Source organism: Varanus komodoensis, unplaced genomic scaffold (assembly GCF_004798865.1).
Source record: "Varanus komodoensis strain SLA01 unplaced genomic scaffold, ASM479886v1 scaffold8, whole genome shotgun sequence".
NCBI classification, from domain to species: domain Eukaryota; kingdom Metazoa; phylum Chordata; class Lepidosauria; order Squamata; family Varanidae; genus Varanus; species Varanus komodoensis.
The window spans coordinates 18,405,014-18,419,843 of NW_025336481.1; the positions used below are offsets into that span (position 1 = coordinate 18,405,014).

Consider the following 14,830-nt stretch of genomic DNA (forward strand, 5'->3'; position numbering starts at 1 on the left):
AGGGGCAGAGGATGGGCAATAGCAGAAAATGCTCCCTAGGGCATTCTCTGGAAAATGAGACAGCAGGTACTGAGCTTAAGGCAGGTGATTGGGCATCACTGCATAGAGCAGGCTTTTGAAGGTGAATATGTCCTCTGGCTGGCATTTTCCTCCCAGTAAAAAAAAAAATCCCAGTTAAAAACTTAGAAATCAGTTAGCAGTGAATAATTAGACCATGAAAACTTAAAATTCTCTTTAGATGTTAAATTAAAGAGTTAAATTCTCTTTAGATGTTGATTTTAAGATTTAAATTCATATTTTGATGTTGATTCCAGAGGGAAGCTAGCCTGCCCAGGTTGTCATACCTAGGGAGAAACTATTGGCACCATTCTATCATGTAAAAACTACACTGAATGCTGTCTCCTTCTCAGAGCCTCAGTGGTTTATGATCAGAACAGTCTCCTGCATTCCATCCTCCAAGGACAAACCCTTTCAGCTAAATATTCCAAGCTGAAACAGCAACAGCCAGTCATTGTGGCTTTTTGTGTCCCTAAACTTTAGTTTATCTAAAAATCTTTAGCTGGTCTTCCTGTACCCAATATACTATAACCCTGAACAGATCCAAGCAAGTGAGTTGATGATTCTGTACTAGCTAAAGTTACTAAAATGTCATCAGAGGTAGCCCCTTGTGGAGCACAATGTAGTACCCTAGTAAAATAGTTTAACATGGAAGTTACCAACATGTAAATAGCAGTGTCCAGGTCTCTTATCTTCCAGGAGCAGCAGGGACAGTAGAAGTATCTCCTATACAAGGCCACAGTTACAACCTTGGAATCTAGGACCAATACTTGGTCCATCCATATTCACAAGCTAAGCACCTGATCTTCACAAGAGAGTGTGACCTCATTTGAAACAGACATCTCCCCCACTAACTGTACTTCTGCATCTTCCATTTCTTATCTAAATTGACTTTTACTTTGTTCATCTTCATCCAGTCTACTGCTAATCACAAGCACAGACTAAAGTATCTCAGATTTGATGAAAAGGAGAATGACACTGATCTCCAATCCCTCTGACAACTTCATTTAGCAGTTTCATATAAATGTTATAAGGAAGACAATATTAAATCCTGAAGTCTGAGGTGGGGGACATTTATCTAGCTGGAAAGCCTAGTTAAGAACAGACCTGCTACAAAGCACTGCCCACTCTATTCCAAAAGGCAGACCAGAAGAATGCCATGACTGATGAGGTCCAGGTAAATCAGCAGAATCACACTCCCCTAGATTCCCTTTGATGAAGTTTGCTAATCTGATGGCTAAGCACAAGCCTATGCTTGTTTTATTCCTGAGTCCTCCCATGGGTTCAGTTTCAAATCATGAATATTTTTGAATTTATTAAGTAAGAGGCAAGGGGATTTACCTCCCGGCACTGTTTTGCCTAGCAAATATAAGCCTTTGCTTCTTGTAAATTATGGACATTGCTCTTATGCATTTGTTGTTGTTGTTATTTCATTTCTATACCACCACATAGCTGAAGCTTTCTGGATAGTTCACAACCATTCATAAAAATTACAAATGACAAATAAAATAAAACAGAATAAAATTCTAATATATAAAATTGAAAACAGAATGCAAAACAATGTGAGCAGCTAAAACAATTTCAATATAACTAGACTGATATAAATGCCCTAATATGCTATTATATGCAAATGAAGGCCTTGGAGACAATGGCAGTCTTAACCTGACAGCAAAGGAATAAACAGAGTTTGCATCGGGAAGGCCTTATGCTTGAAAGGAAATCCCTCTTTATTCAATCGGACTTTTTTCCCAAAATGTATGTATAGAACTGCTTAGCATTTTGCTTAGTATTGTTGTATGGGAACAGCAAGAGACAAGCTATTTTTCCTTGCAGAAAATGTAATGCTGTAGCATGGTGCTTGTGAGTTGAATCATCAAATGGTTTGAGTTCTGCTTCTAGGTTGCATAATGCTCTATTAAGCTTCCACCAAATATCCTTTAATTACTACAACAACCAGTTATTATGTATGCTTGTTCAGCAAATATGGGTTTCAGAATGGGAAACTTGATTTTAGTTGAGTCCATTTATGCACTGAGCTGTTCCTTTGCTCTGTAAACTCTTCACTTGACAGAACTTTGGCCCCCAATTGCCATGATGGTGGTGGTGGTGATAAAGTTCCCTCACACCAACTTTTACTATAAGTTTAGGGAGGGCTGTACCATGTTTTTGTTTCTTGCTGGGTTCTATTTACACTGTGTTGTGAAAACAGCACACTGTGCAACATGGCAGGTCTATAGTGAACTGTAATAATGTGATGGGACATAGTAGAAAGAAAAAACAGATACGGTATGGCTTTCCAGCTTTTTCTCACAGTTGGCTAGTTCTTGCTCACAAAATTGTGAGCGGAAGAATGTAGCTTTCTAGGATTGCCCTAGTTGTGTATTTTTCTATTATAAGAAAGTGTAATTTAGTCTTTATTTTTATTTGATGTATTTTTGTGCTGCTGCTCAAAAAAGACTCCCAGAGTAGCTTACATACAGTCATTTAAACAAGACAGTCCCTGGCTACATGTTTAAAATACAAAATAACAGGACACACAAGAAAAGAGGAATGGGGAAGGATTGGGGTGGAGTGGGATAGTTCTTTAATCAGAACTGGTGGAATGGCCCAGCTGTCCCTCTTTTTTTCCCTGTCAGCTTGAATGGCTTCTGATGGCCATGTTTGTGAGGGAAGGAGCCTTGGTGAGGGAGGCCTTTCAAGTAGGGCAGATGAAATGGCCCTGCTCATCTCCCCCAGCAAAACCTGGTGGTTTAGAAGTTGCTTGGAGTGGGAAGCCTGAAAGTACCCTGCAACTTCTGTGACACGTTCTCTCTCTATTTCTTCCTACAGGCCTTTTTGCAAAAGCTGGTGCAAAACTTATTCGCAGAGGGCAATGATTTGTTCAGAGAGAAGGATTTCAAACTGGCACTGGTGCAGTATGTAGAAGGACTGAATGTGGCTGAGTATGCAGCGTCTGATGAAGTGACCATTCCATTGGATCTTTTATGCAAGCTGCATGTCAATCGAGCTGCCTGCTACTTTGCCATGGTGAGTGTGCTTAGGATTAAGTCATACATGCTTGCACTCTGTTTAATCTTCCCTCACTTGATAACTTACAGCTGAATGTGTGAACAGGCTCCAATGAAAAGTACTTTATGAAGTAATTTTTAGATCTGCCTGGCTCATGTTCACATAGAGGCCATTATTTGATGTTGCACATTCAACATGTGATGGTTAAAGGATGAACCATAAAGTCATTTTCCTCTGGAGCAGGTGAAAGGCATGTAAATAGTCAAGGGGAAGTATGGGGAATATGATGTATTCTTGTTATAAAAGGTGGCATAGCACACAGAGGTGGAGATGACATTGTAAGAATTGAGGTGGTGGACTGCTGTGCTTTGGTACATGTTTCCTAGAACATAAAGCTGGCCTTCCTGAGAAGTGTCAAATTCTAGAGGAGTAGCAAAAACTAGGAAACTTCTGGCATCTTGAAGGCAATTGCATTTATTGATGAACATGGGTTACAGTCCATTTGGACAGGAGTGTGTATATCTATAAAAGTATAAAAGCACACACAGGCTCCGCAGAGATGTAAGGGCAAGTCATGATTTGTTATTGTGACAATGAGTAGCAGGAAGCCTGAGGCTAGTGCATTCCTTTCATCAAACATGAAATAGAAGCATCTTTTTTGTTCTTTCACATGCAAAGCGTGGACGAAAGGGGGAATATAAGCCAGAGGTTTGTTATTGGATTGCTGTTGGACAGCAAGATTTGTCATTTTGTCTGAGCTGAGACACATGTATTAACCTGCATCATGTGCAAAATCTCCCCTTCTCCCTATACACATTAGTATCAAAAGAACTGGGTAGAGGATGAAACTTTTATCAGGCTACTAATGTTCATGCCATGTGACAGCTTTATTAACCTTCGGGTCATTGGAGAGCAGGAGAGTGTGTATTGTAAATCATGCATTTAGTGTCCATGTAGGACACCAACTATCAGTCCCTGTCCCAAAGGCCAGGGGCTAATCAGCTGCTTCTGCAAGCCATGTCTGTTTAGCTGTCTCTTTTGCTCCCCCTTCTTTTCCCTTACACACTGTATCTAAGAGCAGTGGATTATTTGGGACAGAACTTGCCTGGAAGGAAACATGTAGAATCTATATATGTGAAAGATCTCAGGATGATGTTGCTTCCTTTTTCAAAAGGGCTTGTATGAGAAGGCTTTGGAAGACAGTGAGAAGGCTCTGGGGTTCGACAGTGAGAACATCCGTGCACTCTTCCGGAAAGCCCGCTGCCTGAATGAGCTAGGAAGGCACAAGGAAGCATATGAATGTAACAGCCGCTGCTTGCTTTCCCTCCCGCACGTAAGTAGTAATAGACATTTACAGATATTCAGGGGAGGGGGTATTGATAAATAGAAAAAACACCTTAGGGTGCAGTCCTAAACATCTGATCTCAGAGGCATCTAAGTTTTCCATGTCCTGCTGGCATGGGAGAAGAGTGGCAGAGGTGGTTTTCAGCTCTCTGTTCATCTTTTATTTTTTTCCACTAGATTGGCCTATCTGAATGGAGTGTGAGTGTGTAGATTGGAGTGGACCCAGCATGGGAGAGGCCATGTGGGAGAGCATATTCTAACTTCTTTTCCTTCCTGTCCACTGGCCTGTCTCCCCTTTGCTTTCCTCAGCCAAGAGAAGCTGCTGTTGAGCTTGATGAGAGGTGGTAAAGGTGGAACCAGGATTGTCATCTTCAAAGTTGTAGCTTTGAAGGTGGTAAGCCCTAATGTATTATGACTTCTCAGACAATATCTAGGGGGTCATAGAATTGTGCCCTAAATATTTTTAAGTAAGTCAATATGCGCAAAGTTCAGAGCTGTTATCCTCTTCTCATCATTTGCTCTCTGCCTTTTTAAGCAATAGTGCAATAAAAAAGCTATCAGTAGGGAACTGAGAAATCTTGCAGATCTTGCTTATCAACTAATGCATGGATGTGGTAGAGAATCCATTTGCTAGCACAAATGTGGCAGTTCCCCAAATATCAAGCAATTCTTTCTCTACATACAGTGTAGAGAATATATGGATATTTCTGGTAGATTCCTTGCCCTTAAAGCAGTTTTCTTGTGTCTCCTACAATCTCCAACTCTCACATTTCCCTGTCTCTGTGCCCTATTCGTCTATCCCAGTTTACTTCCTCTTATTTATTTATAGATTTGCTACCATTTTAGGACAGGTTTCAAAAGAACAACACTGTACATAGAATAACTTATGCAAAACAAAGCTATGCAAGGTTAACTTGACTGTACACAATTCTGCATATGGATGTGTTCATGTGGAGTGAACAAAATCCATTGTTCACCCAAATAATAGTGTTTGTTATGTGCAGTACCATTACATGCAAACAAGCAAAAACATCCACATTAGATTATTGCTTTTTGTTTTAATTGAAGTTAGGAAATAAGAGAGGCTTACTACTTTATCTGTAGAATCAAATGAAAAGGTTTTTACAAAAAATAAATACATCTTAATTTTTTTTTCTCTACTGAAGGATGAAAGTGTGGCTCAGCTTGGCCAGGAGCTTGCACAGAAGCTGGGATTAAGGGTTCGGAAAGCATATAAGAGGCCTCAGGTATGGCATTCGTATTTCACTCTTTCAGTTAGAATTAATTGGGTATTGTTATTTTTATCCTCTCAGTGATCCTTGGAAAAGAGTGAGCTTAGTTTTCCCTAACCTGATGTCCTCTGAATGTGTTGAGCAACTCCGATTGTTGCTCAACACAACTCTGATTGTTCTAGCTAGTATGGCTGGCTGGGGATTGTGGGACTTGTAGTACAATATATCCATTGGGGGAAGCTAAGCTAGACTGAGAGATAATGATTTTACTGCAGGCAAATTGTTGAGCATCATGGCTGGGTGGAAATGTGATTTTGGGGTTCAACAGCCAGACCTAGTGCTCTCTCCCAGAACTTCATGTCATGTGACCCATGAAGCTGTAGCTTAACAGCAATGCATAGTTACCTCCTGAGCTGCTTGGTACTCACCTCTGTTTATGTAGTTCTAGAGAGTGAGCAGAAATTGGAATATATGTTGGTGCTCCTGATGTGCTGCTATACACAGCTGGTGCTCTGACTTGAGTTTGGTGTGGGTTGGTTGAGCAAGTCTGAACTAGCCACAGTTGTTCTCACGGGAGTGATAATTGCTGTCTGTGTTTGAATGTAAATGTGCATAAATGTTGTATGAGCAAACCAGAAGGTTAGAATGATGAGTGCTCTGTACTCCACCCTACTTTGAGGATAAATGTTACCATTTTTAGGTAGTTAATATCTTATAGGCACATCATTTTATTTTTGCTTCTTAGCTGTAGCTTTTGCCTTGCAATTGTATGATTTTATTTCCATTTGGGATTGTACCACATGGTTGCAAGAATAGAATTGGAGAATGTGCATCATTAACTAGAAGTTGCCAAATGAATTCAGCTAACAAATTCAGAACAGAATATTTTTGTCTAATTGCCCATAAAAACTTCAGAGAGTGTTTTCTCTAAAATTTTAGAGAGCATTTAGAGATAGTGTGCTTGCTTGGGATATGTGTCTTTAATCACATCTGCAGTCTACTCTGTGTTCAAGGAATAAGCTCTTCCAGAACACGGATTCCTTGGGGAATTTAGCTCAGATGTGGTGGTAGTGGGATTATTTTTCTTCTGTGATACTGTTTTATTGAAGGACATGTTGCTATTTGTCTGTTAGAGCTGTCCCAAACTTATATTTTAACAAAAACACAAGTGTGGATTTAGTTTGGTCTAGGTAACTGAATAGGTGTCTAAAGTACTTGAGGGAACTATGAAAATGAAGTGACAGCTTTTTCAGAAATAAGGTTTTATTGGAAAAGTAGAGCAAATACAGTGGTACCTTGGCTCACGAACTTAATCCATTCCAGGACTCTGGTCATGACCCAAATTGGTCATGAGCCAAGTTAATTTCCCCATAAGGTTCAATGTAAATAAGGTTAATCCACTCTGTAACCATTTTTAAAATCAGAAAAATGTGAAGCAAAGTGACAAAGTACAACAAAGATCACGGCCATCTCTCCCTCCCCACCCTGAGCACAAGCGAGGCCATCTCCCCACTCCCCCAGCACGACTGAGATCACGCCTGTCATCCCTACACGCGGCCGTCATCCCAGCACACTGGGGGAGGGAGAGACGGGTGTGAATGGGGCACTCTGGGGGAGGGAGAGACGGGTGGGATCTCAGCCATCTTCCCCCTCCCCACGCCCCCAGCACGATCGCGGTCATCTCCCCACTCGGGGAGATGATTGCTTGTGTTCTGGTACCAAGACTTAAAAGTAGAATATCTTGTAGGATGCCTCTTAGGGCAGGAATGTGACCATCCAGCTTTCCTTGGATTGGAGTATCCGTCAGACCAAGCCAGCTTAGCATTTGTTGAGGGATAATTGGAGTTGAGGTTCAGCAATATCTGGAGGACCACAAGTTGCTCACTCCTGCCTTGGGGGGTTTCAAGGGCCAGTTCAATAGGTGGTGCAGCAAGATTAGAACCAGAGGAAGGTTGAGTGTTTACGATTTCACAAGATCCCATGCCAGCTGAATAGTGAGTTGAGGCACTTCCTTTCCCATGTAAATAGAGAATTTCAACAGCAGATGTTATTTATTTATTTATTAACAATATTTATATCCTGTCCTTTACAAAACATCCCAGGATGGCTTACAACCATAAATAAACAAATAAATACAACAAAATACAACATAATACAACATAACATAACAAGCATAACAACGCATAGCTGAGCATAACAATGTTAAAACCTAGTTAAAATAATTAAATATTAAAATACTGGGCAAATAGAAAGGTTTTTGCCGGGCGCCGAAAAAAATATAATGTTGCAAAATTGAATGATTTAGACCTAAGGTGTCTGGGAGCATACATAATGGCAACCAGCGCAACACAAAACCTACTTCTACTCTTGTTAAGGCTTAGTGTTTGCTTCACTCAGGATGAATTCCTACATGGTAGTCAGTTCTTGGTTGTGGATAGCATGTAACTCATGCTTGACCTATCTAAGCATGTCTTGTGCTGTGTGTATGGCACTGGGATGATAAGATGAATACAATATTGTCACAGTCATTCTGTTTGTTTGGCTGCTGCTTATTTCAGGGATGCACAATGTTTTTGACCCCAATGTTTTTGGCATTGGGTGTGTGCCAGGCCTATCCATGTACACTCACATGCACATTTGTTCGCATCCCCCCTCCTCCGCACATGCATGCGTGCACACGGATGCATGCTTTTTCCTCCTTGCTTTACAGCAGGGGTCCTCAAACATTTTCAATAGGGGGCCAGTTGAAAGGCAGTGGTGACTGGCGTAGGCCGGTAAGGAGAGGGGGCCGGGGCGTGTGGGCCAGTGAGTCATCGTTGGGCGCCCGCAGCAGCAGCTCGCTCTCTCAGAGATCTCCCAACGAGTCCAAAACCATCTCCCAAGTGAGCAAGCCACCATCTCCCACTTGCGTGGCAAGGCGGCTCCGCATGCGGGCGGTGGTGCGGGCCAGATAAATGGGCATGGCGGGCCGGATCTGTCCCGCGGGCTGTAGTTTGAGGACCCATGATCTACAGGGCTTTCCCTTGTTAGTGCTATGTACACTAACTGTATATATACACCTGGCTAACTGTATCAAGGGAAACAATTTCCTTATCTCTGCTGTGTCAGGAGAAATCAGAGATGAGGGATGGGCTTCCTTCACTAGTGCGGCTGCTAGCAAATGCAAGGCTTTCTATAGCCAGTGCTATAGAAACACTGAAATCCAGGTTGTGAATCCTGTCTTATGAGGAAGTGACTTGGTGCTGGATTCTTGTCATTGATGGTTGTTCTTTTAAGTGTCTGCTACTGTCTATTCCTTACAGCAGGAATTGGAAACATTTTCTCTACTCAGCAATGGCCTTTCATCCACCTTACAAAATCAGGTAGGCCTTTATTATAAAAATTTTACAACTGGGACCAGCAGTCCAAAGGTGCAGTGTGGAATGCTTCTGCTCAGGGCTGTGGTCAGTCAGCTATGTCCTCTTCCAGGAATTTTCCATTCTGCTTTCTTCTTGTTTTCAGCACCCCTGCTCTCAGGCACTCTGTATTCTGGAGTTACTGCACATACATGCTTAGTCTTCATTGAATTCTTTGGGTTTGTTTCTCTGAAAATATTTGTGGCTCTGCAACTTTTAGGGTTCTCATGTGCATACTGATCTCTCTCACTTGTTTCTCAGTGGACCCATTTTGGCACCTGTCCTATTAGAACTCACTAGCTGAGTTCACTGTTAGACAGAGTGGTGGGAGTTTTTTTTAATATATATACTTCTAATTTTCTAAATGCTTTTAACTACCTTCTAGGAGTTGAAAGGGATCTAAAACTCTTTCTTCTTTTCAGCCTGTATCACTGTAGTGTTTGCAAATGTTAGCCTTGGTCAAGGATTCAGAGTGACTGTGGAACTGGGGTCTCCCATCATTGCATAGTGGAGAATGTTTTATCTTCCTAGCCTGCTCTAATTCTCTTGCATTCTCTTGATGTACGTACTTGATGAGTGGCCCACCCTCAGGTTCTCTGGATCAGAATTAAGAGACCAACATAAAAATTTAGACTGATTTCCAAAAATATGTGACTTCCAGATAATGCCAAAAATAGTGCAGTTAACTTCACTTGATATTTCTAATGTCAGAACAATCTCATAGCCTAGCAAGGTAGAGCTATGCCACTGCTATACTGGAAGAATGGGCACTGTTGACTTTTTGCAGTGATGCTTTCAAATGTATTCATTTCTTTGTAATACTTGCATAGTATTTAATTTCCTTTTACCTTTTATAAAAGCTGAAACTATTTTCGAATTACCACTTCTGGAAGAAGTTCCCATCTGGAAGAAATTCCCATTATGAGAAGTAGAAACACTAAATAATAGTCTGCTTTCTAACACTTAAAGTTTCTCTTTTATTTAATCCTTAGATAGCTTGATGGTTTAAAACTGAAAATGGAACACAGTGTGTTCTTTTGGTGTTTTTATTGAAGATGGTTTATTGACTAGCAGTCTAAGCCTCTGCAAGCCTTTTTAGCAGGGCTCCCAAGAAAGCATTTATAGGATTGCAGTAGATTGAACTCTGTGTGAGTTATTCTGATGAGGATGGTGACTTAGGTGTGTGCTTTCAGCTCTGATTTATGTTGGTGGCATTTAACTTAGCCAACTAAAGAAATTGCAATTATGTAAGGTATGCATAATAAAATCTCATGTTCTATGAGGTTTAGGCAAGATTTGATATGACATATGGCTTGCGCAAGATTATTCTTATTGTACACAGCAGTGTGTACAGAATCATGCAGCTGGTCTCATATGGATGGGCTTTCACTTTCTGTAAAGCAGCAGTTCTCAAATTGCAAGGCATCAGTCCCATCTAAAGCTCACTGTGACCAAAGCAGTGGTACACAGTGATGATAACTAACATGTCTTACTGTTTTCAGAGGGAATTTAGTTATGAGTACTTTAGTTGCCCTTCAGGGCATGCTTTAAAGGTGCATGATGCAGCAGCCATAACAGTAGGGGTCTCTTCAGTGTCTAAGAACTGGTGTGTTGGTTAGAATACTGAATTGGCAACCTGGGAGATCCATGTTCTAGTCGCCACCCATCCAGGAAGCTCACTGGGTGACTTTGAGCCAGTTACAGACTCTCAGACTGACCTACCTCTCAGGGTTGTTGTTGTGAGGATAAAATGGAGCTGTGTAAGCCACCTTAGGTTGCTCAGAAGAGTGTGGAGACAGGGAGGATATAAATGTAGTGTCATGATAATAAATGGGAGTCATCCTGGAAGCTCCATCTCTGTTGCCTTGGAAGAAACATTACATTATAACTGTAATAAATAAAATGGTCTGTGGTCCATGTTTGCATTACAAGTTGACCCCCTTATGCTTGGTGTATTAATGATACTCCAGATTTGTTCTGATGATGAAATAATTGGAAACTCATTCTTTTCTCCCTAACTGCAGTAGTACTTGGAAATTGCACATTAGGGTTGTGGTACATATTTTATTGAGGAGCCTGTTTTCTGTTTTCCTGCTGTACTCAATCTCTCTTTTTGCACATACCTATTCTTTTTTGGAAAAATGATTGAGAACATTAGCTTTCAGTTGAGATTTAAGCCTCTGAATTTTCCCCATCTCATACTGTTGTTATCAGACAGATGCACATGCTTCACTTGTTTCTACTCCATAAACTCACTGCAGTTGTCTAGTACTACCATTGAACTATGTGCAAAATTGCTGGTGAAAGGGCAAGTATCTTCTCATTTCACATACTTATTCTGGATTGTTCTAAGTGAACAGAAAATATATTTCTTTTTATTTTTACTCTACTTGTGCTTTAACATTTTACATGTTTATGCCTTTCCTTTTCTTATTTTTAATTCTGGATGTAGTTACAATAGTTTTTTCTCTTGACAAAGAAAGCTTCAGTAGAACAGCAGATGCTCCAGAGTTGTACTGTCTCTAGTTTCTTTAATAGTTTCAACAAGAGGAGATTTTCAACAGCTGCACAGAGTTGCATTGGAGAGAGAAATGGCATCTGCTCAAATTCCTGACAATTGTGAAGGCAGAAGAGTCTTGTTCCATGTGAAATCTGGGAACCTTCTCTCTAATGTGGGCAATGAAAAACCATTTTGGGGAAATCTGGGTGAACATGGAAATAAGGGTGCATTTGTCCATACACTCTGAGTATGAGTCCATTGTGGATTCATGCATACCTATTTGGCCATACAACCTTCCACTGGAGAAGCTCAGGAGCAGCTGATTCTTCTTATTTTCAGCAGCTGACTTTGAGAGGGAGAGGTGCTGGATTCATAGTTAGTATATATGTCAGTAGACAAGCAAAGGTAAGGCAAAGCAGAGAGGGGAAAAAGCAACAGTTCCTGTGTGTGCCCTTATGGAAATTGGAGAAGGGAATTGAATGACAGGACCAGCTAAGAAAAAAACTGAATGTGGTCTTTTCTCTTTCTCTTGTCTCTTTACAGACTGTTTCCAATGCATTGGGCTCTGTAGATGACATTGAGACAGGTGATAGTTTTATATTCCTTTGATTTGTTGTTATTGCTTTCTCTCTTAATGACTCAGCTGTAACTTCAGAAAAGCTGTGCAGATAGCTGCAGATCATCTGGCTGTTTGCTTGCTAGGTCACTAAGGCATACAACTGGAGCTGCAGGAAATGCTCATGGGGAAAGGCAAGTTCTTTCTCTTTGGGAAGTTGGTGCTGTTCTTGCAATTGTTCACATCAACAGTGTAGTTGGGCAGGAGAACCAAGGCAGGTTGAAGCTCCTAATGCATGAGGGTCATGAGGAAATCCAAACCCCATGATATATTGCAACCTTGCTGTAAAGATTAGAAGGTATGTCTGAGCCGTATATTATAAAGCAGTGGTTAGGAATGTGACTTTAGAACAGTTGATCTTATCCTCCAGGTGCTCTGGACTTCAGCTCCTATCAGTGGTCAGGAATGCTGGAATTTGTATTGCAAAAAAATAAGGTGGATGTCAGGTAGAAGAAGGCTGCTCTGGAATATAATCTGCCTAATAGCCATTTAGTGAAAGGCCAGCTGTCATATTTTGAAAGCAGGAGAAACTGTAGCTGAGCAGTCAAGTGTATGACTTGCATGCAGAAGGGTCCTCTGGCTTTGGCAGTTTAAATAAAGGGATCAAGTAGCACGTGAAAGAAAAAGCTCTCTGCTTGAAACCCTGGAGAGCCACTGCCAGTCAGAGTAGGCCATGCTGGGCTAGATGGACAAATATTCTGAGCTGGTTCTAAAGTAACATTGCTATACTTCCAAGTGGGGGTTTTCTGAGTTTCATGTTTTGCCACCTGGCGGGAATGTGTGTGCGCTGCCAGCCAGCCATGATCTAATGATTCCCCTTGCAGACAGCTCTGTGGGCCTCCAGTGCATCACTGCTCCCAGTGTGGCCTCTGCTGCTGTGAGTGAGGGCCCTGCCTTTGCATCATCTGACTTGGATACAAAAGGTGCGCCAACGTCACTCCCTGCCACCACCCTGCTCCCTTCTACAGATGCTGCGTCCATGCCAGGCTCTGAGTGTGTGGATGATTTCACTGAAGGAGGAGTTCTGGGGGATGAACTGGACTCCATCTTAGATTCTATCACAGATGGGTCACAGTATGCATTGGTAAGAGAGAATTTCTTAAATACGTGCCTGTTCATCTCAGTTTTCTGTTTTCATATGCAGCCAGACCTTGAAGGCAAAACCTGGCTGCGTACGATCTGCCTTTCCCAAGGTTGTGTCTCCTAGTTGCTTTGGACTACAACTCCCATAGCCCCAACCTGCATGGTCAATGGTTAAGGATGATGGGAATTACAATCCAAAAAATCTGGATGATGGGAAGGCAAATGAGGGAAGCCTTGTGTGTTTGTTTTCCTCTGTAACCCACCCTGCCATTGAATGCTAGGTCATCTGAGGCTGTTTGAGCTTCTCTGGCTCCAGCCTCATAATTGCATAAGACAAGTGGGAAGAGGGTACTAACAAGCTAGTCAACAACTCATTTTTTCCATTTGTCTTCTGTTCTTTGCCTTGTGGTGCCCTGGAGTCTGTCCCAGTTGAGCTGTTTGCTTGCTGCCTGCATGTTTTCCCCTATCCTGTATCCAGCCTTGACTCAACACTTGGTTAGCCTTAGCCATGGTTAATGTTGATGCCAGTTTACCATTTAACAGCAGTAAGAGTGTAATTTGGACTTTAGAACAGAGGAACTGTGTGAAGCTATGCTTAGGCACAAGTTGGTTTTACTGCTGTACTGGGGAAAATAACTGGGAGCTAGTCTTACATGTCAACTGTCATGGTGCCCTGTGACACTTTACTTGCTTGTCTATTCTGTTTTCTTGCTCCCTTCTAATTGTGACATGTCTTATCTTTCCCACTGAAGTCTCTGGTGCAAGGTGCCATCCCTGCCAGTCTGCCTAGTGAGATGCCGCAGCTGATCCCTGTGTTTCCAGGTGGCACTCCACTGCTCCCTCCTGTGGTGACAGCCAACATTCCAGTCTCCACACCACTCCCACCTGCCTCATTTGGCCTGGTGATGGATGCCACAAAGCAACTCTCCTCCACATCTGTTTTGGATGCCTTTGAATCACCTGTGGGTGGCAGTGGCAGCTCCCCTTTGGACTCATTGGATTCACTAGACCTTCTTCCATATACAGAATCCCGTCTTGATGTGCTAGATGCTTTTGGAACTAGTAGGGGATCACTGGATGCACTGGATTCTTTTGCCTCAGGTACGTATTTGAGACCTATTAGAATTCCATATGAATTGTGATGCAGGAACAGTAATGCTGCATCAACATTCTATATTGAGTTCTGGGCACTTTACTGCAAGGAATCAACTACCCATGGCTGAAGGTATATTCCTCCATTGTCATCTAATTCACTCTTCTCCCCCCACAGTTCCTGGCTTATCCCCTTTATCTCCAAATCATTTCTTGCTAGTTATAAAACCTATTGCAAATGTTTGACTTGTGGTTACCAGTAAACAATGATAAATAGCAGCTGCCTGCATACATTAATTCAGTATAGATTAAACAACATCTGTAAAGAAATGCATGTAGTTAGAAGCATGAATTGAATAACAAGATGGTGCAGAGAAAATTAACTCATTGAAGAAAGAGGCAGGGAAAATGTTTTAGGATAAACTAAGACAAGTTTAAGCAGTTTGGCATAGGTTTTTTTCTCTAACAAGGAAGTCTGATAGACTAAAAATACTTTTTCTGT

At 41.6% G+C, this 14,830-nt stretch overlaps 1 protein-coding gene across 6 annotated transcripts in view; it reads left to right on the forward strand.

Moving 5' to 3' along the window:
- Window positions 1-14,830, forward strand: part of ZC3H7B (zinc finger CCCH-type containing 7B) — a 61,856-nt gene that overhangs the window by 12,139 nt on the left and 34,887 nt on the right. For 3 of the 6 annotated variants that reach the window (XM_044454920.1, XM_044454918.1, XM_044454922.1), the window contains exons 4-10: window positions 2,887-3,084; window positions 4,241-4,399; window positions 5,577-5,657; window positions 8,945-9,004; window positions 12,081-12,123; window positions 12,978-13,237; window positions 13,989-14,337. In XM_044454920.1, coding sequence (XP_044310855.1) covers window positions 2,887-3,084; window positions 4,241-4,399; window positions 5,577-5,657; window positions 8,945-9,004; window positions 12,081-12,123; window positions 12,978-13,237; window positions 13,989-14,337 — 1,150 coding nt within the window. The remainder of the gene's footprint in view (window positions 1-2,886; window positions 3,085-4,240; window positions 4,400-5,576; window positions 5,658-8,944; window positions 9,005-12,080; window positions 12,124-12,977; window positions 13,238-13,988; window positions 14,338-14,830) is intronic. The other 3 variants (XM_044454923.1, XM_044454919.1, XM_044454924.1) reach the window with 3 other exon arrangements.